Source organism: Hylobates moloch, unplaced genomic scaffold, assembly GCF_009828535.3.
Source record: "Hylobates moloch isolate HMO894 unplaced genomic scaffold, HMol_V3 SCAFFOLD_7, whole genome shotgun sequence".
NCBI classification, from domain to species: Eukaryota; Metazoa; Chordata; class Mammalia; order Primates; family Hylobatidae; genus Hylobates; species Hylobates moloch.
Genome location: NW_026652282.1, coordinates 51,669,080 through 51,694,270, shown reverse-complemented (window position 1 = coordinate 51,694,270; position 25,191 = coordinate 51,669,080). Strand labels below are relative to the sequence as shown.

Here is a 25,191-nt window from a genome sequence, read left to right as displayed (position 1 = left end):
TGCTTCATCTCTAGATATAGGAGCAGGTCACAGTGCTCCTAACTAAATGTCATTTCTGTTCTTGTCACTGTAAACCAGATGGTCACATTTAACGACGTTAGGACCATTAGTTCCAATCTATCTCCTCCCCTGCTCCTCCCGCTACCTTCAGCTCTCCTTTCTCTACAAGATTTTAACACGACATCTGACAAATGGATAAAAAATGAATTTCCCTTTTTCTCTCTGCCTTGCCCACCCACCCTCTGCCTGTGGTGTTGAGTATAGAACCATGCGTGTGGGAGGCATGGAGGACAGATTCTTCATGTAGTTCTAGCCCCCTCCTCCTACCTTCTGGAAACAAAGGAACCCCACCCCTGCCCAGAAAAGTCATAGTCCAGGAAAAGTTAAAGCTCCCAGGACTGGTCCTAAGGGGACTACATGAAGAAATTCAGGAACCCAGATGCAGACCTTAAGATGAGCTTAGGTCGCCTAAGGGATTTGTGGCTCTTAGAGCATCCCTGCATATTCCCTAGGTTTGTCCTGGTCCGCTCCCATGTCTCAGGATAGTAAGGCAACAAAAGACTCCAGTGGGTAGCTGGAGCTCGGCATTCACACCAAGTCCAAGAAGACGAGCATGACTCCCAGGGCAGGAACATTTTGGGTATAAGACCCAAGCTGGCTCAACAGATGGATGAAGGTCAGGGTAACCTCAAGCTTGAGATGGCATGTTCTGACTCAGGAACTCATGGAGAAGGCATTGCTGAGTCCATTATTATTACTTTTACTAACCATCTGTCTCTTAGAATATTGGAGGTTGCCTTGGGGAGATTTAATACAGCTCTAGGAAATTGCTTCCAGATTATAGCATAGAGAGATGCTGCTAGGACTTTCTATTAGAACTAGTGGTAGCTTCAGTGCCTGAAGGTTGGGACAAGAATGAGGGTGGAACAGAGCAGAAGCAGATAGTCTCTCAAGGCAGGCTTGGAGAAATCCTCTCAGACAGGCCACCGTAATTCCTCAGCCTTTCTGTAATCTGACACAAGAAGGATAAGCCTAGAGTTGAAGTTCCAGAGATTTTGGTTTCTTCTGAGTGGCCCAGTGCAGTAAGAGGAAATTCCTGTAATATAAACTCTCTGGTCCCAGAAAGATTAAGACAGTTGGTTTCAATGTAGCACATGATTCAGAATCACTCTGGTTGCTTGTTATTAATAAATATGGTAGGGTGGTTCTGAGCAGGCATCTGTGGACCTCACATTAAGAAACAGCGGTGTAATGCGTAAGAAGTGCCAAAATATCCCAGAATAACTTGACAATTACTCCTGTTTCGAAGACATTTTGTAGATACAAGCTAATGTTTATTAGATTGGGAGCTGTTGTAGTATAGGACCTTCTCTAGCCAGCATCATCTAGGTTGGCCATTCAGAAACATGTCTTCTCTCTGATCTATGCGATCCTTGGCCCATTTGGCTGCATTTTCTTTAAAGGGGATCATTCTCTCAACAAGACCAAGTTCTTAACATCGTGAACTTTGAGGCAGCAGCTGGGTGTCACTTCAGAAACTCCTGGGCCCATTTGATTGAGCTTCTGGCTTGGGTTTCTTACCATCTATTGCTAAGGTCCAGACAAGCAAGCAACAACCCTTCTCTCATCTGTTGGGTCACCATTAGAGCAGAGATCACCTTTTAACTTCCTTTGGAAGAAGTGCAGGAAGAAGCGCAGGAAGAAGCTGTTCTTTGTTATTAGCCTCAATGAGAAAATATTCTGGATGTCATCTTGCCCTAAGGGGCGTCTCTGGGTTTTCCAAGCTAAAATGTCCTAAAAGGTCCTGGAAAGTGTGAATCGGCTTATGACCACTGTTCATATTGGGCTCTAGATCACGTGGTCTGTCTTGCTCAAGGCTGACCCCATCTAGGCCTACCTTTTGTGTCTGCCAGGTGTGCCTGAACAGTAGATCTTTCATTTTATTAAAGGGAAAACTGGATGGTATAATGGGATATTGAAGGAAACTGATGTGTAATAACTCACAAATCACACACCCAAATTAGGAAAAAGATGATTTTGTGTCATGAAAAAATATATTTACATACTTCCATTCAGCATATTTAGAGTCATTATCACTTGAGTGCATTAATTATTCTGCCAAGAAATGAAATTATTTACTTATGGGCAATAGCAACACCCACATTGAAACTGGAAACAATCAAGTGCAAAATGTTAAAACCTGAGGAAAAGAAAAGGCAACTCTTGGGATGTTTTTGATATTCATAGTGGGATTTTTCTTACGTAACAGCTATCTCTGCTTCTTTCCCTGGTGATCACTGGGCACCAATGCAGATCTTTCGCAAAAACTGGCTTGCCATAGAAGCCATCTGGCAATAAATCCTGGCAACAATGGACTGGCATATAGGGCAGCTGGGTACATATTATGTAAACAATTTCCTTGGCCCCATAGATTGTTCTGCCACCTGACAGAGGTGCTTACTCTATTGCTGTGTTCTGCCTCAGAGTTTGCTTGCTTTTAGAACTCAAGTCAGAACTTTAGATGGAGTATACAAATTGTTCATTATGGATTAAGCTTATGTTTTAGACCTATCATTCAGAAGTATACACTCTGGTTATTTGAAGAAAAACACTGGTCAACAACTTGAATAACTCTTCCAAATTTTTGTTTTCTGCTTATCCTAGGTAGATGAGGTTACTGAAAGAGGCAAAGAGAGAGAGAGGATACAGCCTGGAGTCATCAGAGAAGGGATTAAGGAGTAGGTCAGCCACAATCACGCAACTAGGAAGAAGCAGCCTGGCTCCAGTGTCGCTACGTGTAACCATTGGCTAATGATATGGCCAAATCAGAGGCACAGAAGTAGGATTGATCATTATTTTATTGGAGGCAGTATCAGGCCATCCAGTGAAATGTTGAGCAGGCAGTAGGAAATGTGGGACTGGAGGTGAGTGACAGCTGATGTCATGAGAAGGATGCAAGAGACTCATTTTGGCAAGAGTGGTGGAAAGCCCCTGCCTTGTTGGAGGTAAAGGTTGGATCCAGAGATGAGGCTAGATTAAGGAGAGCTTTGAGATGGTGGGGAGTTACTGAAGCTTCTTGAGCTTGAGGAGTGATACTAGCAAAAATGCTTTAAGATTTGCATCATTAAGGCGTAGCTTGAGGAAGGGACAGACCTGTAAGGGCCAAGGAAGCCAGTTGGGAGACGGTTTGAGCTGATGAGGACCAGGATGAGACAGTGGGAATGAAGAGAATGCATTGTATCTGAGAGGGAGAGACATGAAGAAGAAAGAAATAGCAGGCCCAGAAGATTTTCCTTAAATGGGAAAAATTGAGAAGGAGGGGGAATGGGGGAATATGATGAATTTTGCATTTTATTGGAGGTGGTAGCAGGCCATCCAGTGAAATGTGGAGCAGGCAGTAGGAAATATGGGACCGGAGGTGAGTGAGAACTGATGTCATGAGAAGGATGATTTATCTGAAGAACTAAGTGGAGAGAACAAAAAGCAAAGGTCCCTATTGACTTTTGAATGTGGCAGTCAAGGGTTTAAGTGGGAAGCCCATTTCTCAATTTTCCCAGGTAGTCTGACTGTGTTGCCAGCAATGCTAGAGTGACTTATCTTCAGGAAAAAGTTCTCATTTTTTTTTAGCAGAAAGCAGTAAAAGCATCCTATCAAGCACAAAGAAGGGTGAGGAGAATTAAGCTGCAATAATGACATCCCTGTCCTTTGCAGAGTAAGTGTTAGCCTCAGTGGAATACCAGAGCTGGAAGGGACTTGAGAGGTCATCTGTATGGTTCCAGTCTGTCACTTGACATGTAAAAAAACTGAGACAGGCTGGGTGCGGTGGCTCACGCCTGTAGTCCCAGCACTTTGGGAGGCCGAAGCAGGCGCATCACCTGAGGTCAGGAGTTCAAGACCAGCCTGGCCAACATGGTGAAACCCTGTCTCTACGAAAAATACAAAAAATTAGCCAGATGTGGTGGCAAATGCCTGTAATCCCAGCTGCTTTAGAGGCTGAGGCAGGAGAATCACTTGAACCTGGGAGGTGGAGGTTGCAGTGAACCAAGATTGCGCCACTGCACTCCAGCCTGGGCAACAGAGCAAGACTCCGTCTAAAAGAAAAAAAAAAAAAAAAACAGACAGGGAAAGGGACCTGTGCAAGATCATTTGGTGAGTTACTGGCAGATTTTCTTCCAATAGCCAATCTGAGTCTTTACTGTACACCATGGTACCTCATAGCTGTTGTTGGGGCAGCCTGGTTCACACTTTTCCAAAAATAGGGAGGATGGTTATCCTTCAACACTTTGGGCAAGATAGCCAGAATGTTTTCAAGGCTGTATTAAAAGGAATCTAGCTTTTTCAGGAGAGAGCATAAAATCTCAGCTTGTTTTAGATATGCTTAAGGGAGCAAGCATGGCAATTGGCATATTTGCTATTCCATACGTGTGAGGTTCACATTTTTTAACCCATTATCCCTTCTGCTTCTTATTATTAAAGCACTAATATTTCTGACAGCCACCAAGACTAATTAAATATCTATTTTGGGGGTGGTGCTGTTGAACTAGAGGGGAAGAACAAGAAGTTGTAGATAAGTGGCATGGCTCTAAAAGACTGGGTGACAGCCATAATCCCAAGTTTTTTCCTATGTTAACACAGCCTGACATTGGGCATACTGCTTACATGACCCCAAATACCCTTTTTCAGACATTTACCAACCACTGAGGAAGGCCTTGTAGATAGGCAGGGAGTGCTGGAGGCAGGGAGCACAACATACGGTGTGGCATGGGGAAATCTGTGAAGAATGAGGCATCAGAAGAGGCAAGGGTAGGGCCTACACTAGGAAAGTCCATTAGGGCAGTGGTTCTCCAGATGTGATTCCCAGACCAGCAACATCAGTATCACCTGGGGATCTGTTTGAAATGCAGGTTCTCAAGCTGCATTTCAGACCTACCTAATCAATACTCAAGACCTATGTGGCCCAGCAACCTGTGTTTTAACAAGCCCTCTGAGGAACTAAGAATCACTGCTGTAGGTTATTCACAGGGTGAGCTGGTCCCCCTCCCTGCCATTTGACTGGTTCCGTGGGGGACTGGCAAATAGCAAAGCTGTAGAGTAAGGCCAACTGGAGATTGAAATCTGCTCCACCACCTACTAACTGGGTAACTGTGGGTTATTTGTTTTTTCTCACAAGTTATCTTCAGTAAAAATGGAGATGTTAATGCTTACGTTGGAGAATTATAGAGGTTGAAATCACAAAAGAAAGCCCTTTATCCAGTTTGCAGCATACGTTTTCTACAAGTGTAAGCTTCTCTTGCTTTGTCCTTCCCTTTATAACTCTTTTACTTTCCTTCTGTCTTTTCCATTTCTTCTTTTGTTCCTACTGAAAGGGTCCACTGGCCACCCCAAACTCACTGCAAACACACATGTCTTTTTTGGTCACAGAGACCAGCCTTAGATCTCAGACTCCCAGTGCCTCCAGGGTATAGCAATCATATTTCTAGGTTAAAAATCAAGGCACATGACAGCTGATAACAGATATATCTACTTTGGGGAGCAATTAGATAGAATATTTGATACTAGGATTGTCTTTGGAAATCTGGATACAAAGAAATAATATCCTATTCTGTCTTTAAGCATAATGCAGGACTCTTAACCCTCCCCATCCTCTTATTCATGTCCAAAAGTTTTGTTGATGTGGGAGTGGGAAACACTATGTGTCCCACTCACTTGTAAGTCTGAGCAAGAGCTACCCTATATTTAGTGCTTCCTCTGAAATGTCCTGGGGATTGGGAATTATTTTGTTAGAAGCCACAGTAGTGCTGTCCTAAGGCTCAGAGCTCTTTGAGTACCTTGCTAGAATGATGCTGCTCCATCTTCTGGCTTTATGATAGGCTTGCAAGATGAAGGATGGTAACAGTTGGATTTTGGCAGGGAGAGGAATATAAACCAGTTTGGGAATAGAGAATATAATCCCTGCTATAGCTACTCCCAAATGGCCTTTTCTTGGTTTTCTTTTTATAGCTCTGTACCATTTGATAATGTTGATAAGCTCTTGCTGCTTGGAACTCTTGTCTTCAACTTTTGAGAGATCATGCTCCTTTGTATCCTAATGACGTGCTAACACCTTCTTTTAGTTTTGTTTATGTAGCTCTTTTTCTGTTCCTTACCTCACATTCCATCTTTAAGCATAAATCTCGATTTCCCAAGGCTTCTGGCCTTCTAAGCACTTTTTTCCAGGGCAAACTCTGATTTTCACAATTTCTTCTGGGCCATTGATTCCCAAACCTGTATATATACCCTAATCTCTCTTGAGCTTCCCACCCACCTGCATGTCCTGCTGGTCCCCCATATTTAACACCTTAAAGAGAAAATTTGTCATCTCTTCTCTTGCAAAGCCAAGCCAATATTTCCTCCTAATTTACCCTATGCTTTAATTGACGTTTGCACCCAAAAATTAACTTTGACCTTTTTCTTTTCCTCAAACTAGATTCAAGGTCCTTCAAACATGACTTCACTCACCTTTTTAGCCATCACTCCCTCCACTCCTCTTTCCCATTCCTAACCTCTCCAAACTCCACTACTTGTTCACCATCACATTTCCCAGTCTTCTTCTCTGAGACTTTGCTTAATCTCATTTCTCTGCTTCAAATGCCCCTCCCTTTCCTTCTCTATCTGGTACCATCCTATCCATTCTTTAAGGGCTATCTTCATTGCCACACAAAACCTTTCTAGAGCCCAATACCCATGTATAATCAACCTCCTTTCTCCGAAGTCTTGTACTAGGCCAGCACATGCCAGGCACTGTATATCCACCATCTGAGTTCACCCTCTCTGTAACCCTGCCTGTGAGGCAAACATTATTACCCCCATTTTGCAGATGAAAAAACTGAGACCCAAGGTTGTATAGTTAGAAACTCTTTGGCTTTTGTGAAATTATACTCCTAGATGTCATAATTACATGCTGACAATTACATTCAAGTTTGTCTCTCTGACTCCTCTTCTATTCCTCACCCCCTATTGTCATTGCTACTTTCTAAAGTAGTAAAGCCCAGAATTGAAGGTAGGTTTGCCTGCCCATAAAACCACCTTTGCATGCTGCTGGAAAGACATGCGTTGTTGGTACCTGGAAACCCTTTGTTCTTCAGGTAAGGACTGCAGCTGAGTCACAGTGAACAGATCCCCGCACACAGTAGGAGCTCAATGAATGAATGTTGGATGGAAGATGGATGAGCAGAGCAAAGTGCATTTTAACAAAAATTGTAGCAAGTTAAAAGTTAATTCTGTACACAAATGGAAGATTTGGAACCAATTTCCAGGTTAATTTTAGTTTACATTTTAAAAACAACTCAGAAGATGAGGGAGGAACATCCCCTTGCTCCTGCTTGTGTTTGTGAGGAGAGAACGCAGAAGCCCCACACAGCTGTTAACCCCTTCTGGATTAGCGTTCCTCTCACCTCCATGCACCTACCTGTCAGCTCTCAGTTCAGTGTTTTATAGCCCACAAAGCAGATGGTAGAGTAGAATTATCCCTATTTTATAGGTGAAGAAACTGGGACCCAGAGGCAGAATAGTTTATAAGTTAAGAGCGGAGTCTCTAGAGCCAGACTGTGCCTTTACTGGAATAATGGCTTTAATAGTTACTGGCTGTGTGAACTGCAAATTATTTAGCTTCTTTGAGCTTCAGCTACCTCATCTGTAAGATATGAATAGTAATAGTTTTTCCTTAAAGGGCTGCTGTGAGGCTTGAATGAATTAATGTATATAACGTGTTTAGAATAGTGCCTCACATATAGTAAGCGCTTTGTATTAGCTAACATCATCATAATTATCATTACACCTTTAGCTAGTAGTATAACAAGATCTTAAATTCAGATTATTTTTTCTGCCTGTATTCCCTCTCTGTGGTGTTATGTTAGAAAAAGCACTAGTCCAGGAGGCTGACCATTTGATGACTGTAGGCAAGTTACTTTTGTTAAACCTCATCTATAAAATGAGGGCATGAAGGTGATGATCTTTAAAATTCTGTCCAATTCTGACAGTCATTGATTCTAAGTAGGCCCTGACAACAGGCTTGCAAGTTGGTTAGTTGTTTTTGTGACCACTGGGTCCTAGATTTGCTTTGTCCAGGGTATAGCTGAGCCTTGTGACCTGAGGGCCCAGGTATATCAGCTGGACTAAATGGGGGACAAAAGTCAGCTATCTGCTTCTGGGAAAAGCCAGGCATGGAGTTCCTGAAAAGAAGACTGCAAAGTAAAAAAGTATAGACAATGGAATCAGCCAGATCTGGGCCTGGGGGACCTCAAAGAGCACCACAGATAGTGTCCTGAGCAGAAGGTTAGTAACTGATACTGAGATACTCTTTGACCCTTGATAAAAAGCTATGGATATAGCTTTAAACTACAGGTCTTAACGGTGCTCTGGGTTGGGGCTGTATGTGCTTATTGAGTTCTAACAATGCCTACTTGGGACCCATCTTTTCCAGGACAGGGGAGACTTCTCTATAAAAATTTACTTTAGTAGGCCAGTGACCAGCTTTTCTTTTTCTTCACTGAGGCCAAAACAAGGAGAAATTGACTTTTAGTACAATTGGAAGAAAGCAAGTTCAACATAAAAATGAATGTCCTCAGCATCAGGGGCACCTATGATTAAAGATGGCTGTGTAAATCTCCTGTAGGGTTCTTTAAGAATAGGAGCCAACTAGCTTATCATATCATAGATGGAGTTCAGTATAGATAATGAGTAGACATTGGTAGTACAGTTTGATAATTATAAGAGCACACAAAGTTAGAAGACCCAGCTTCATAATGTATTACTTGTCTTATTGGCTGAAGGTCTAGGTCACCTTTCTGAGCCTCAGTTTCCCCATCTTTAAAATATAGGTAAATGGCCAGGTGCAGTTGCTCACATTGTAATCCTAGCACTTTGGAAGGCTGAGGTGGGCAGATCACTTGAGGTCAGGAGTTTGAGACCAGCCTGGCCAACATGGAAAAACCCCCATCTCTACTAAAAATACAAAAATTAGCTGGGCGTGGTGGCGTGCGCCTGTAGTCCCAGCTACTTGGGAGGCTGAGACACCAGAATCGCTTGAACCCAGGAGGTGGAGGTTGCAGTGAGCCAAGACTGTGCCACTGCACTCCAACCTGGGCAACAGAGCGAGATTCCGTCTCAAAAAATAAAAATGAATGAATGAATGAATGGTAATAGTGAGGCCCAGTTTATTCCGTAAGGATCAAGTGATGTAGTAGATGTGAAAACACTTTGCAAAGCGTAAAGCATGAGGTATTTGAAAGGTGGTGTTGTGAAAGTCCTGCTGGAAATTTATTTTTTATCTATCCTGAAGAGCTCACCCTATGCCTTACCTTCTATGGAAGGCACAAAGATGAATCCTGAGCCATGACAGATGCATCAGGCAGGACCTGAACAAAACATGTTAACTTAAGTCAAAGATCAGCATGTGTGTATGTGTGTGTGTGTGTGTGTTCATACATGTGTGTTCGTATGTGTTGTGCATTTATTTTGAGAACCTAGGGTTATTCTGTGGCTAGCATGTTGGAGGGCAGATATATGAGAGAGGATGTATCTTCTATAGACTATTTCTATTGTCTTAAAGTTGTTTTAGTTTTGGTCTTATGGAGCCATTATTTCCTTGAGCAAAGTAGGCTGATGGAAAAGCTGACTTCTAGAAGACTTGTTCAGAAATTCAATGCTTGGGAGAGAGTGCTTGAGTCTCTTTGCCTGATAGGCTATGTGTTCACTATTCTGGAATCTGTTACCCCAAATGCTGAGAAGACTGATGGCCCATACAAGCTGGAACAGTTGAAGGAAAAAGAACAAATAACACAGTGAGCAGGATGGTAGAGAGGGGCAGACTACCTCCCCACCCCCACCCCATCCCTATCACTGTGCTTAGATGAGTTTCATGAATGTCTGTTTGCTGGTATGGCAGTGGAATAGATGTTTGCCTGCTCTTGTGTGGAGCCCAGTCCTGCTAGCCATGAAGTCTAGTGAGCGGGGTTAGGGTCCATTCCATGCACAAGTCCTGCCTTGCTGGTTGATCTCCAGCTCATCACTTCCTTGTTGTTCAGTTTTGCCATCCATCAAATGCAGAATTCAACCCAGACCTCTCCCCCTCCTGTATCAATCACTGAGAGAATCTGTGCTAAAGTTGAGTTTCTTGGGTGCAAGGCATCACAGAAAGCCATATTCTTTCCTACCCATGACGTCTGTGGATGGCATCATGTGTGAGTGAGAGGAGGCTGCAGGACTGGGGTCCATTATGCGTGAGGAATGTTATGGTCTGTTACCCCAGGAGGAGGGGCACGGTGGGGTTAAATAATGTACCACCAACTCTCAATTGGTCAGTTCCAAGGAGGAGGAGGAAAGGGGGAGGAGCACAGGGAATTGAAAGCAAATAAGCTTGAGTCTCATTTTAGCTATTGCTTTCAGCCTCTCCACCCATTACTGACCTAGAGCTGCCTTGAAGCACCAAGGAGAGATGGACTGGAGCTTTCTTTGTTCTGCGTAGGAGAAGTTCATGATTAGGGATAAAAAACATGAGGCATATGTAGTACATATTCGTATTCTGGGTCATTCCATGCACTGGCTAACAGAGAGTTGACAGTATTGTTTGTCTTGCGGTCTAATGGAACTTTTGTTCCAGTGCCATCCCCCTCACCCCTATCTCTCACCACTTGAGTATATGAGTTTCTCTATAAGTAGTAGAGCTCTGTGGGTGGGGGAAGGGGCAAGCAAGGTAGCTGTTTGGACTGAACACATTCTCATTTTGTCTCCTAAGCTGATCACTGGAGATTCCATCGTTAGTGCTGAGGCAGTATGGGATCACGTCACCATGGCCAACCGGGAGTTGGCATTTAAAGCTGGCGACGTCATCAAAGTCTTGGATGCTTCCAACAAGGATTGGTGGTGGGGCCAGATCGACGATGAGGAGGGATGGTTTCCTGCCAGCTTTGTGAGGGTGAGTGTCAGTCTTCACTCTCCTCTCCTATTTCCTTGGCTGCCTGTACCTGGCTTCCCCTTCACCAGCCTCTGTTCTCCTGTTTATTTCTCTCCTGGTGGCTTTTCTCATATTTTTTTCCTTTTTTTTAAATTGTCTCATACAGAGAACCTGGGCTTCCTTTAATCTGTGCCCTTTTAATTTTTAGATTTTTCATTTGTCTCTTGTTTAACACCCCCGCCCCACCACCTCCCACCTTTGTACAAATGACTTACCTTGTCTGGGTCTTGGTTTCCTCTTTTGGGGTTGGCCTTGGTGGTTTTTGAATAACTTTTTAACCCTATATTGCTGTGAACTTTTGTCTTTCTTATCTCTCTTTTTTCTGCTTTCTATTTCTCATCTTTTTTTTATCCTTTCTTCTTGTAGTTTCTTCCCATCTCCTCCTCTTGCTCCTCTGATCTTCTCCTCCTCTCCTTCCTGTCTACTTCTTTGCCTCTCACACCCCTGTGTGTTGTCACTGTGTATTCAGATGTTAATATAAGAGTGTGAGCTCCCTGCCCCCCAGGCGCTAGAGCTTACTGATATCAGATTTAATTTTTTTCAAGAGAATCAAGTGGCTGGGATCTAAATGTGCTGGGGGTGGGAAGCAAGTGGCATGTAAGGTCTTGTAAGCCTTCTGCCTCTCTGACATTGTACCATGAAGAACCTGGCCCTTAAAAGAGAGGCTCTTGGGAGGAATTTCTCAGCAGTTTTTGCTTTTTCTGGGTCACTATAAAGGAAGTGATCCCAATGTGCTTATGACCTCGGGGTACCATGGGAGAATAACATTGGTTAGGTGTCTCAGCTCTTATTCTTTCTTGGAATTGTGAGCTGGAATCAGCTATTTGACTATTTTGAGCTCTGATTTTGCTCATCTGCACAATGGTCTTGACAGTTCTTTAATGCCAGGGCATGTCACAGTGAATGAGATAAAACATGCAAAAACTGCTTTGTGGCAAGACAAGTACTGAAGCTACATGAGGGTGTGTTATAACTATCCTTATGACAGCCTATCACATTTTGTTAGTTTCTCCTGTAAAATTAGGCTGAAGTCTTCTAGACCCCAAACAAAAGGTCAGAAGGGCTAGCTAGGGCTCCTAGAGGTTGAAGGGCCTCAATATTAGAATTATGACAATGTGATATAAAGAAAGGAACAGGGCATTTGGAGTTAGAAAACTTGAGATACAGTTTTGCTACCTTTTAGCTCTATAGCTTTTGGTAAGATTTTTAACTTCCCTGAGCCCTGATTTCCTCATCTGAAAAATAGGGATAACAGACTTTTTATAAGGAATTAGATCATACATGCCAATAAGGTGTCTAGCACAGTGCTAGACAGATATTAGGAACTTAGCAAATGGTAACTTGTTTTATGATTATCATCATAATTATAATCATCACCACTACCTTATTAGCTCCAAGAAGGTCCATGTATCAAGGCTTCCCTCGAGGTTGATAGAGGCCTCCTTCCTCAAGGTAAAAAAAATCCAGAAAGTATTGTTACCTGGTTGGGACAGTTTAGGTGAGGGCACTGCCTAGAAGCAGAGGAATGGACAAAATTACCTCTCATTCCCTTCTATCATGAGAATCTTCTAATGAAATATCCAATCTTTTCTTCTCTTCTGTCAGAGTCTGCAAATGCCATCTGTGTCCCATCTCATCTTTGCTGGTTAATGAATCACTCCCAGGGATAGTCAGAAAAAGCGTATCAATAACCACAGACCTTCAGGACTAATGTGAGGCCCTGTATACATACAGCTAGTATGTCTTGTGCTTACAGATCTCCCTCTTTAAAAGAAGGATTAAACTGTACTAAATGATGATGTCATCCAAATCCAAATGCATTTCATTTTCAGGGAAATGTCACTTTTATAATAAATAGTAAATTGAAGGATGGAGGGAAATGATTGAGCAAGCCAGGATGGCTCAGGGAAGCAAATGACAGAGCCAGACTTCAGAATATCAGTGAGCAGCCATTAATGCCCCTAAGTCCAAGGCCAGGAGGAGTGTTCCTACGGGAAGAAAGCCCCAGCAGCCACAGAGTCTAGCCCAAGTGGTTCTCAACCCTGGCTATACAACAGAATCACTTCAGTAGCACAAAAAACCAAAAAACAAGAAGAACCCAAACAAAGAAAAACACTAACACCCAGGCTCCAGGCTAGTAAAATAAGATCATTTGACTAAATTGGTGACTGACATGGTGAGGTATCTTCATTCCCTACCTGGAAGTCTCATTGCTGACATTTGAACCCTAGGATGGATAATCAAGGGTGCTTAGTGTGGTTCTGTTCAAGTTAGCCCTACCTGTTGTTACACATTAAAACCCAACCTGCAGTCTGGGAAACCCAGATGCTTGCCTCAGTTCTCTTACTAAAAATGCAACTTGAACAGCTTCCTATGCATCTTCAAATATCAGTTTTCTTCCTTGTAAAATGGGGACAATTCGGTCTTGTAAAAATGCTTTGTTACCTGTGATATGCTGGATACTTGTAAAGAGGAATTATGATACCATTTAGCCACTGTACAGGAACTTACCAAGTATATGTGTCTTGACCTATTCACACCTGTCTCCTCTGTTGTTCAGAATTTCATACTTGTATGTGCTTGTGTGTGTGTGTGTGTGTGTGTGTGTGTGTGTGTATTCTCAGGTTCTTTCCTTTCTGTACTGGGGACATGGCTTCACAAGAGCAATGTAGGAGCTGATATATCTTCCCAGTAGTTGGTAAGGTTAAATGAATTAAACTTGCTGAACATTAGTCCTTATATCAAGTTGTCGACATCTTCAGCTGTTTTCCTGGGCTGGTTTCCCTGCTAGGAGCTAAGGGTAGACTGCTAGGATATGATTGTGTCTCTACGTAGCAAATCCCACCTCTGTGGTGGGCCTCCTTTTGTCTAATAGACCCTAACTTCAAGTCATTCAGGCCCTTTTCCTTTGTCACTGTGCATGAAATGAACCTTTTTTTTTTTCTGACTTTGGGCCATGGCCTGGGGAGAGCTTGCTGCCTAATTAAGGGTAGGTTGTGGACAGGACACATGACAACCTGTTACTGATGGGAGGTGAGGCTCATGTGACAAGGCATGGGTTTGGTCAGAAAGTGAAGAGCTTGCTGAGGTGTCATCAGGAGCTGGATATATACTTTTCTTGTTCTTTCAAATTCTTTATTTCTCTGGTTTCTGGCCTGCTTGGAAGTATGGAGATGAAAGGATCACCTAAGCCAATCATTACCATCATTTCTTGGCTTTCTACAGACCAGATATCATGGAAACCCAACTTTTACTTTTCAAAGGAAAGCCCATTGTTCCAGAGTGTGACCTGGCTTTTATTTATGTATTATCTCTTTTTGGCTGCAAAAAGAGATACTTGGGAAAAGCTTTTCATCTTTATGAAACCCTAGATTCACTGTAGATTTAGAACTGGAAAGAGCCATCTTAGCCAAGAGTGGCCAACTTAGATGCTTACAGGGGCCAATTAAGTGAGTGAAACAAATTGAGACAAGGGGTAAGTGGGCACCTGTGTCCAACTGGGAGATCCATGCCCCATCTAAAGACAGCAAAAGTGACTTGGATGGTTCCCATCATTAGAGTGGGATATAATGGAGAGGAAAGCCCAGAGGGGCCAGATCTTCTAGTATTTCAAGAAAAGCCAGGAATTGGATTTTTATGTAAAACTCTTTATATTTAAAAAAATGTTAATGAGGAATTCATATTTTTAAAGAAGCACAGTGAGAGTCAAACAGAACACATCTGTAGGATAAATTATCTCCCAAGGACCCAGCTTGTTGCCATTGGTCACCCTACCTCCACATTGTATAAATACTGAGGAAACATGGGACCAGAAAATGGAAATGACTCTCATGTAGGGAATTAGTGGCAAAGCCAGGACTTGAACTCAGGCCTCCTGAATCTTAAGACAATTTTACAAGACAGTCTTTGTCTAATAAGTTTAATGTCTTGGCTTCCTTTGGTATGTTTTCTGCCAAATTACTTTTTTCCTGTGAATAGGTCATATGTTCCTGTTTTCTTGTAGGCCTTGTAATTTTTTTGTTGAAACCTTGGCATTTTGAATATTATAATGTGGTAACTCTAGAAATCAGATTTTCTTCTCTCCCCAGGGTTTGCTACTGTTGATTGTTGAGGGCTGTGGTTGTCCATTTGTTTAGTGACTTTTTCCAACTATTTTTGCAAGACTGTATTCTTGTTATATATGGTCGCTGAAGTCTGTTTTTATCTCATTGGTCAGCCAATAACCTGACATTTCCTTAAACATTTGGATCCAAGAAGAAACAAACAATACTACTTGCCTGGTTTTTGCAGCTTGACTCTGAGCTGGGAGTACCCACTTGAGACTGTGCCAGGTCATCAACTGTTCTGTCTCAGCCTTCTCCTCCTGTTTGTATGTAGATCACACATCCTCCAGAAATACAAGCCTGTGGTCCTCTGAGGTTTTTTTCTGAGCATGCATCTGGTCCTGGGCATGCGTGTTATAGTGTGACTTCCTTAGTATGCATGGTGGCCCTTATGAATCCTTATTCCCCAAAGAAACTTCCTTTTTAGCTTCCTCCTTCTTGTGCTATTGCATGTATTTGCTATTTGTCCCATCCACAATCCCTTGTCCCAAGTGGGCGTGAGCAGTGTATGTCTTTAAATCTTTCAACAAAGGCAGCCACAGCCTGGAAAGCCTCTCCAGCCAGAGGTCAACCTCTGTGCTAGTCCCTCAGTGCCAAAAAGGTCAAAATGCACAGCTACAATATTGTAAAGGACAAGGTCATTATCTCCTGGCACTGGCAAGCCACACCAGGAATGTGGGCCACTGTCACCTCAGCCACTGGGGAATGGAGGATGGTAAGAGGATAAGCAAAAGTGCTTCAATGCTCTCTTACCAAATTTTTGCTGCCCTTTTCTGCATCACACAGTCCCCTGTAAGTTGCTGCAAGTTTTGGATTAGATTCTAGAGTTCCAAAACAATGGGTTCTGTCATACATTGCCAGTTTAAGGTTGTTTCAGTGGAAGAACTGATTCTTTGTGTGCCCTGCTCCACCACTTTTAGTGATGTTGTCTCCTTCTGAATCTTAATCCTGTGCTTTCTGGCCTGTAGCACAATCAAGAAAGGGCAGGCTTGGGCTGCTGACAAGACTGTTAACACTTGAGGACTTACCTTCCATTCCAGACTAAAGGCAATAGTGTTTTTGCGTTCTTGAGAGGAGTTTCAATATACCAACCCTTGTTTATCCATTCAAGCTTCCAAGTGTTCTTAAGTCTCTAGTCTTAAACATTTATATCATTTATATAGAAGGTCTTGCTTGTGGCCCTAGAGGTAACATATTATAGGTTGTGAGTTTAGGCTGACATTAGCAGGGAGAGTCTTTCTCCCTGGATTATGGCAATTTCTCTCCCCTGTACTAGAATTTCAAATGACATTATTAGAACTCATTTGCATTCATATAATCCATCTTAATGGCTTCTCCCTATGCACGTTTTTTGGATTACATCATCTAGTACATCATTTTGCTAATTGGAGGTTTTTTATTTTTTTCTTTTAATATGGAGACCTCTTCAGCTCAGAGAGAACCTTAAATGTAGCTGTTACATCACCCAGATGATTCCTCCAAATTAGGTAGCACAGGTCACCCTCATAGAAATCCCAAGTTGAAAGCAACCTTGAGAGTTATATAGCCTATCCCTCAGCCTCTAGGCAGGACCAGAGCTAAAATTACCCTGGGCTTTTGAGAACCTGGCCAGCATCTGTAAACCAAGCTTAAACTACTCTGTTATTTCCAGCTACTAGCCCTTATGCTGTAGTCTGAGCCAATTTCTTGAAACATGTTGCTTTTTGCAATAGGAAGATGGTATTTAAGAGTCGACACCAGTAGGAGACATTCTGAATTGTTTTCTTGGCTCTGAGGCTTTCCAAGGCCCTATTGTTGACCCATAGCATGGATTTGTAACCTGGTTGGCTGCCTGAGTTGAGGCTATGATCTTGGGCCTGGCACCTGTTTTTCTCTGTATAATCAACCCCCGGGTTCATTTGGGGATTAACTTAGACCTTCCTAGCATCGTGTATATACTGCCTTGGTGGTGTGATGACTTGAGGAGAGGAGGACCATGACTGAGTACCTGGAGATGAGGTCTGTTTCTGTGGCTCTTTGTAAAGTACAAAATTTTTGGAAAATCATCATACTTGTATATATATTTTTTCTTTTTTCATCAGTATATTTATCATTATGAGTAAGAGTGAAACCACTTATCTTTACATGGCTCTAGTGCTAGTAATATCTTCTCACCAGATTTACTAAGTCCTGAACAAAAGTGACTGTCTAGCACTTAGCAACAGCCACCTCCTGGAGTGGTCTAGACAAGTACTAAGGGTATCTGGCATCTTGAGAGGTCTGTTGTCCTCTATATTAGAGGGTCACTAGAGAAACAATACTCAGAAGTGGGTTGGTCTCTTTTTTTAGTTTTCAGAAGTGAAAACTGACAGATAGCCCTATACCTCTTCAGGCCACCAGTTATACCTCAGGACAGATCTGAAATAGTTTGTCCTTATGTTGAACTAGAATCTGTCTTTCTGGAGCTTCTACTCATGGGAAGGGTATAAATGTCCAAGAGAACTGGCTCTGGAGATAATCTTTCTGGATTAGAATCAGAGCCTTTCCATTTATTAGCAAAGTGGCCGTTGTATGCTTCAGTGATCTCATCATTAAATTGAGGATATAACAACACCTATCTCATTAAGTTGTCAGGAGAACTAAACAAAATACAGGAAGAGCACTGACAATGGGATCTGACACATAGGAAACACTCAATAATAATACTGGTAATACTTGCAGCAAACTCTTAATGTAAATGGTAGAAATAATGTCCTCATTTTTCCCTGCTCCTCTCTCAAACCCTCTTGGAATATACTGACCCTCCACTCTGTCTACAGCCTGTCAGAGATCTGAAACCTAAGACCAGGTCAGCCAAGACTCTCCGGTCTTCCAGGCTTCTGAGCTTTCATCTTTTAACCATTATTTGGATGAATCAGCTTCTTGTTGCTCCTATGTGTGAGTGGCTAGACTGAGGCCATGTAGGCATGCAAGGCCCACTCCATTCAGCCACTTGTATGAGAACATGGGCTACATGGAGGCCTGGACATGCTGACACTGCCAGGCATTCAAGACTAACAGGAATGATATTACAACTAATGACCCTGCTGAACATGTAATTGGACAATGTTCTTTCTTGGCTGTTCTGACCTCTACCAAGAGGCATAATAATGTTACTGGGGCCATACATCAGCCGTAAGCTTCCATTTATGAACAAATAAATGGTGGAACACTGTGTTATATGTAGGAACCCAAGAATGGATTGAAAAACTTCTTTTTAAGATGTACTGGGGAAAAGAGCCATAATAATAGACCTGAAAATTCTGCCCATTGGTCCAACTCTTTGTTTTGATAAGCTTATTAAGGTAATACAGTTATTGACATTGCTGCTCAGTAGAGCTTGGCCCTGAATGCCATGTGTGGGATGGACTCATTCCCATATTTATATAAAGTAAGCATAGCTTACTGTTAAGGGTACATTTAATAAAGATGCTATATATGGGATGGGGCCAGCAGTAGCCCTGAAAAATAGTGCAGCCAGATGAAGTTGAATTTGGGGCAGGTCCTAGAAGTTCACTTTCCCTTGTGGGTTGGGATAGGCTGAGAGTGTGCAGTGGGTAAGGACCCTCCCAACTGAAAATATTGGGAGAAAGTCCAGCGCAGTCGGTAGAGTGTAGCATCAGTAGGCAGCAGACAGAGGGTGGTTTGTTGTCATGACAAGTGACTGGTATTATTGGTCCAACATCAGGTTGTTTAGTGTGCTACAATGAGCATATAAAGCATGGTGACCAGGTATCCAGAGGCAGGGAGTATGCAGTGAAAATGGTTTCTTAATTTGTAGAATGAAGGACTTAATAAAAATTTATTCACCCAACAGATGATCATCAAATGGCTACTGAGAAGATACAGAGGTACTCTAGACCTTCAGCCCATCCTCTAAGAGTCTGACAGTAGATATGAAAACTTATACATAAGGGCGGTGATTTGCCTAAGCTCTGTCACTTTAGTCAAGTTGTTTCCCTTTGCCAAATCTCACTTTTCTCCCCTGAAAGATGGAGGTGTTGGAACAGATATACTCCAAGAACTTTTCTAGCCCATTCTCCATAATTTCTTTTTTATTTTTCTTTGAGACAGGATCTACGCTTTTACCCTGGCTGGAAGTGTAGTGGTGTGATCATGGCTCGCTGTAGCCCCAAACTCTTGGGCCCAGGCAATCCTCCCACCTCAGCCTCCTGAGTAGCTGGGACTACAGGCACCTGCCACCACACCCAGCTAATTTTTGTATTTTTTTGTAGATGCAGGATTTCACCATGTTGCCCAGACTGGTCTTGAACTCCTAGACTCAAACAATCCACCTGCCTCAGCCTCCTAAAGTGCTGGGATTATAGGTGTGAGCCACCACCCCAGCTAATCTTTTTTTAGCTGAGGTAAAATAAACATAACATCACCTTTCCCATTTCAATCATTTTAAGGTATACAATTCAATGCATTTGCAATGTTGTACAACCATCACCACTATCTCATTCCAGAACTTTTTTATCACCACAAAAAGAACTCCATACCCATTAGCACTCACTCCTCATTCCTCTCTCCTCTCAGTCTGTAGATGGTATAATGTTTTGTACAAATGTTAGCAGGTAGAAAGTACAGGATAGTTAGGGAAGGCATTAGATTCATAGGAACTGAGGTCGGAAAGAGGCATATGACTTCAGTAGCTATAGGAGACTACGTCAGCCTGGATATAGGCTAAAAGGAGTAAAAAACATAAGACAGATGTTGCGGGAAAAGCCTCGATAGGGAACAGGTGCCATCTAGGGCATTGGTACTATCCTGGAGGATCAGAAAGTAAATGAGACCCTGCCAGACTTGCCTTTAACTTGTTAGTAAATGGCATAGCCCAAACAAGATCGCATTCCAACTCCAAAGCCAGTGTTTGCCACATCACCATCCTGAAGTGTTTTTTTTTTTTTTTCTTTTTCTTTTCTAAATGTCTGTCAAATAATTGCAAGCTTTCTGGGAGATGAGTAACTCAGGTCAGCTTGATTTCAGCATTCTCCCTTAGTGTGGCTTTCATCATGAAATCGGTACTTCCATATCTGAATAGCTTAAATGGAAGCCTTCTCTTTATTTTAGCTCAAATAGAAAGATAATCAAAGGAAATACAGAAGAAATGAACTTCTAAAGGTCCTGGCAGAGCACTCCTTTTGTGGCTACTTAACTAATTAGCCTAAATTCTATCAACGTCTAAGCAGGATAATTCCATGAAAACCAATGAAAGGAGAAGACTTAGGGGTAGAGTAGAGTGTAGTTATTAGAGGCGTCTAGTTTTCTTGACTGGGAAGGAAGCTATGTTATCTGTGAAGGGTTTCCCTACACTCCAATCCACCCCCATTCTAGCTTGAGTTCTCACTTTAAGAAGCCTTGTCATGGGCAGAAATCATCAATACCTCCAGCCTCAACTAAGTAAGTCTCCATTCGTTGGGAAGGGTTTTTGAGTCTGGTTGTCAAGGAGGTGGCATTTGGAGTATAAGAAATTTGGGACAATTGCAAAGCAATTGCAAAAGTACTTCCTGAAACTCTTCCCTGACTAGAGAGGACAATGTTTCTCATATGTTGCTTCATTGTTCTAGGGGCAGATGATGCCAACCTAGGGGATAATAACAAGAACAGCTAATATTTGACTCTGTGCTAGAAACCATTTTAAATGCATTACCTTATTTAATCTCACAACAGCCCCATGAGATAGATAGATATTATTTCTATTTCAGAGATAAGGAAACTGAGGATAAGAAAACTTGAAGTTGCTTACTCTGTGTTACTCAGAGGTAGTTGTAGAGCCAGGATTTGAAATCAGGCTCCCGAGTCTTCACCCTTTACTACTGTCATAGACTGTCTCTCCTAATGTTGGCCTTTGCTTCAATCCTGACTGCCACTTTAATGCATCCCCCTATCTGGCCTTGGATTTCTCATCTGGGAAATGGAAATAAAAAGGTTTGCTTGCCTGCCTTGCAGGGCTGTTTTGAAGTCCAAGTAAGAGAGTTTGTGAGAAGGCACTGTTCTTGAACTAGGTTTTCAGAGAAGCCAGGGACAAAAGAAGAATGATAGAAAAGAGTAGGGAAGGCCTTCCTGAAGAGGGAGTAGGGGGCAGGCATTAGAAGGATACAAGGTACAGAGGTGTGAATAAACAGAATGTGTTGGAATGAATGGAAAGGGTAACTTGCCTGAGGTCACACGTCTGTGTTGAAGAGCAGTGAAACGCGGTGGGTTGGTCCCATTTTAATGTGCTGATAGAAAGCCATAAATGCAAAAACAGGATATTCACACAGGTCTTTTCTTTTTCTCTTTTTGTCTGTTATATAACAAAAATTTTCATTGCTCTGGTTGAAGCTCCTTATTTCTCATTGTGTTGGTGCTGGAGAGGGAGAACAATTTGTTAGCAGCCTTCTTATTATGATCCTTCATATAATTAGTGACAGTTATTAAATCTTCCCTTGAGGGGTAGAGGAGTAGTTTCTGTGCCTGACTGTACATACCATGCTGATTGTCTTTGTGCCAGGCAGGAATGCTAAGTGCTTCCTGGTATGCACATTCAGGAATCCCTAAGCACTTCTGATCCTCCTGAAAGCTGAGACTGGGGCTCCAAAACAGGGTGTGTATGTGTGTGTGCGTGTGTGTGTGTGTGTGTGTGTGTGTGTGTGTGTGTGTGAAGTGAGAGCTCTGCTTGCAACTAACCAGGTTCCTCTCAGTCCCTCACATTCACCTTTTTATCTACACTTCACCATTGCTTTACTGTGGTGGCAGAGAAAAGGCCTTTTGGTGACCTTTGTTATTGAAGAGTTCACGTTCCCTCCCATCTCTCTCCTTTATCTGTGTTTTGCCCTTTTGTAGTGTTTGCTGAGATTTTTGGCTGGCAACTTTATTCAGACAGAGACAGAGCTCATGATTAGAATTATCTGAAAAAGGAAAGGGCTGCCTTGGGAGACAGTGATCTCCTCATCATTCGTTGTGTTCAAGAAGATAGGCTGTGCAATTGCTGGCAGGGTATGTTGTCAAGGGAGTTTATGTATTGATTGGGGAGCAAGGGGTGGCATGGACTAGTCCACCTTCCATTTCCTTTATAAACTGATTCTATAGCTCTGAGAGTCTGTTGTTCAATGAGACTGGCAATAACCCCTCAACTTCGGCTGGCTTTCTAAGACACTCCTTGAGCCTTTATTGACTTTATGAAGGAATTACTGGCTGGATATTATGGTAGTTTTCTTTTAGAACTACTGATCCATTTGCAGGGAGGGGCTACTAAAGATGTTGAAGAGGTTGTACCAAGGGCTGGGTAATCATCACTTTATCATATGGAACAATGGTGAGTCTGTTGGAATATGCATATAGGTATATAAATGCAAGGAGAGAGGTTGACAAGGATTTCACACAAAATCCATAACCATGGTTTCCTCAGGAGAGGTAGAATATGGTTATGATGGGGAACAATCAGGGGAAATTTCACCTTATCTAGACAGTTTTAGCTTTTTATGTATCTATTTTAATAGAGATATAATTTCCATACCATAAAATTTACCATTTTAAAGTATACAGTTTAGTGGGTTTTAGTATATTCACAAAGTTGTATAACCATCACCATTGTCTAATTCTGGAACATATTTTTTAAATCATTTTTAATAGATAAAACTGTATATATTTGGGGGATGTAATGTTTTGATATATATATATGTATACATATATTGTGGAACGATTAAATTAACATATCATCACCTTGCATACTTATCATTTTTTGTAGTGAGAACATTTAAAACTGTACTTTCTTAGCAATTTTCCAATAATAATAGTATTCTATTATGTAAGTATGCCATATTTTGGTTTATCCATTCATCAATTAGTGAACATTTGGGTTGTTTCTATTTTTGGTTGTTATGTATAATGCTACTATGAACATTTGTGTACAAGAATTTGTGTGAGCATGTGTTTTTATTTCTCTTGAGTACGTACCTACGAGTGGAATTATTGAATCATGTGGTAACTATATGCTTAGCTTTTCGAGGAACTGCCAAAATGTTTTCCACAGCAGCTCTACCATTTTACATTCCTGCCAGCAGTGCGTGAGAGTTCCAATTTCTTCACATGCTCGTCAATACTTGTTATTGACCTTTTAAATTATTATAGCCATTCTAGGACGTGTGAAGTGGTATCTTTTTATGGTTTTGGTTTGCATTTCTCAGATGGCTAATGATATTGAGCATCTTTTCGTGTATTTATTGGCCATTTATATGTCTTCTTTGGAGAAATGTCTATTCAGATATTTTGCCTATTTTTAAGCAGGTTGTTACTTTATTGTTAAGTTACATATATTCTGAATATACATCTTTATCAGATATATGATATGCAGATATTTTTCCCATTACTGGGTTGCCTTTTCACTTTATTGATGGTATCATTTGTAGCACAAAGTTTTTAATTTTGATGAAGTCCGCTTTATTTTTGCTTGGTTGCTTGTGTTCTAGGTGTCATGTCTAAGAAACTATTGTCTAAGGCTACAGATTTTCCTCTATGTTTTCTTTAATGACTTTTATAATCTGATTCCATTCAGATATTTCATCCATTTTGATTTAATTTTTGTGTATAGTGTGAAGTAGGAGCCAAAGTTCATTCTCTTGCATGTGGATATCCAGTTGTACCAGCACCATTTGTTGAAAAAACTATTTTTCCCCCTTGAATAATCTTGGCACCTTTGACAAATATCAATTCAGCATGAATGTAGGATATATTTCTGGACTCTTGGTTTTATTTCATTGATCTTTATATCTATTCTTGTGCCAGTCCCCCATTCTCTTGATTACTGTAGGTTTGTAGTAAGTTTTGAAATCAGAAAGTGTGAGTCCTCCAACTTTATTCTCCTTTTTCAAAATTGTTTTGGTTATCCTGGGTCCCTTGAAATTCCATATGAGTTTTAGTACCAGTTTTTCAATTTTCTGCAGACACCAGGTGAGATTTTGATAGGTATTGCGTTGAATCTGAATTAATCGAGGAGTATTGCTATATTAGCACCATTAAATCTTCCAATCCATGAATAGGAGAGGTTTTTCTATTTAGTTCTTATTTTCTTTCAATAATGCTTTGCAGTTTTCATTGTATAAGACTGCACTTCTTTTGTTAAATTTATTCCTATGTATTCTTTCTGTTCCTATTTAAATGTGATTATTTTCTTAATTTAACTCTCAGATTGTTCATTGCTAGTATATAGAAACATAATTGATTTTTATATCCTGCAACATTGCTGAACTTATTTATTCATTATAACAGGTTTTTTTGGTGGATTCCTTATGATTTCCTGTATATCATATTATATGATCCGTGACTAGAGATAGTTTTACTTCTTTCTGATGCAATGTCGTTTATTTCTTTTTCTTGTCCAATTGCTCTGGCTAGAACCTTCAGTATAAGGTTGAATAAAAGTGATGAAAGTGAATATCCTTGTCTTGTTCTTGATTGTAGGATGAAAGCCTTCAGTCTTTCACCATTAAATATAATATTAACTATGGATTTTTTTATAAATGTTCATTATTATTTGGAGAAAAGTTCCCTTCTATTTCTAGTTTGTTTAGTATATATTTTTAATCATGAAAGGGTGTTGGATTTTGCAAATGCTTTTTCTGTGCCTGTTGAGATGATCATGTGGGATTTTGTAACCTTATTTCACTAATATGGTGTAATTTACATGGACTGATTTTCATATGTGAAGCAACCTTCCATTCCTGGAATCGCATCTGGTAAGGTGGACAATTTGTTTTTAATATGTTGCTGGATTTGGTTTGCTAGTATTTTATTGAGGATTTCTATATTTTTGTTATTTGGAAGTGTTTGTGAAAGATTGATGTTAGTTATTTTTTAAATGTTTGGTAGAATTCACCAGTGAAGCCATCTAGTCCTGAGGTTTTTTTTTTTTCCCCATGTGAGAAGTTTTCAAGATTGAATGAAATTATTCATTAAATCTTTTTCTTGTTATAGGTCTTTTCAGATTTTCTACTTCTTCTTGAGTCAGTTTCTGTAGCTTGTGTCTTTCTAGGACTTTGTCCATTTCATCAGGTTATGTAATTTATTGGCATACAATTGATCATAATATTCCCT

At 41.2% G+C, this 25,191-nt stretch overlaps 1 protein-coding gene across 9 annotated transcripts in view; it reads left to right on the top strand.

Annotated features, from left to right (window-relative positions):
• Positions 1-25,191, top strand: part of ARHGEF9 (Cdc42 guanine nucleotide exchange factor 9) — a 158,937-nt gene that overhangs the window by 50,952 nt on the left and 82,794 nt on the right. For 8 of the 9 annotated variants that reach the window (XM_032757060.2, XM_032757055.2, XM_058441416.1 and 5 more), the window contains exon 2: positions 10,775-10,954. The exons of the other annotated variant lie outside the window; for it this stretch is intronic. In XM_032757060.2, coding sequence (XP_032612951.1) covers positions 10,775-10,954 — 180 coding nt within the window. The remainder of the gene's footprint in view (positions 1-10,774; positions 10,955-25,191) is intronic. 9 annotated transcript variants of the gene reach the window in all.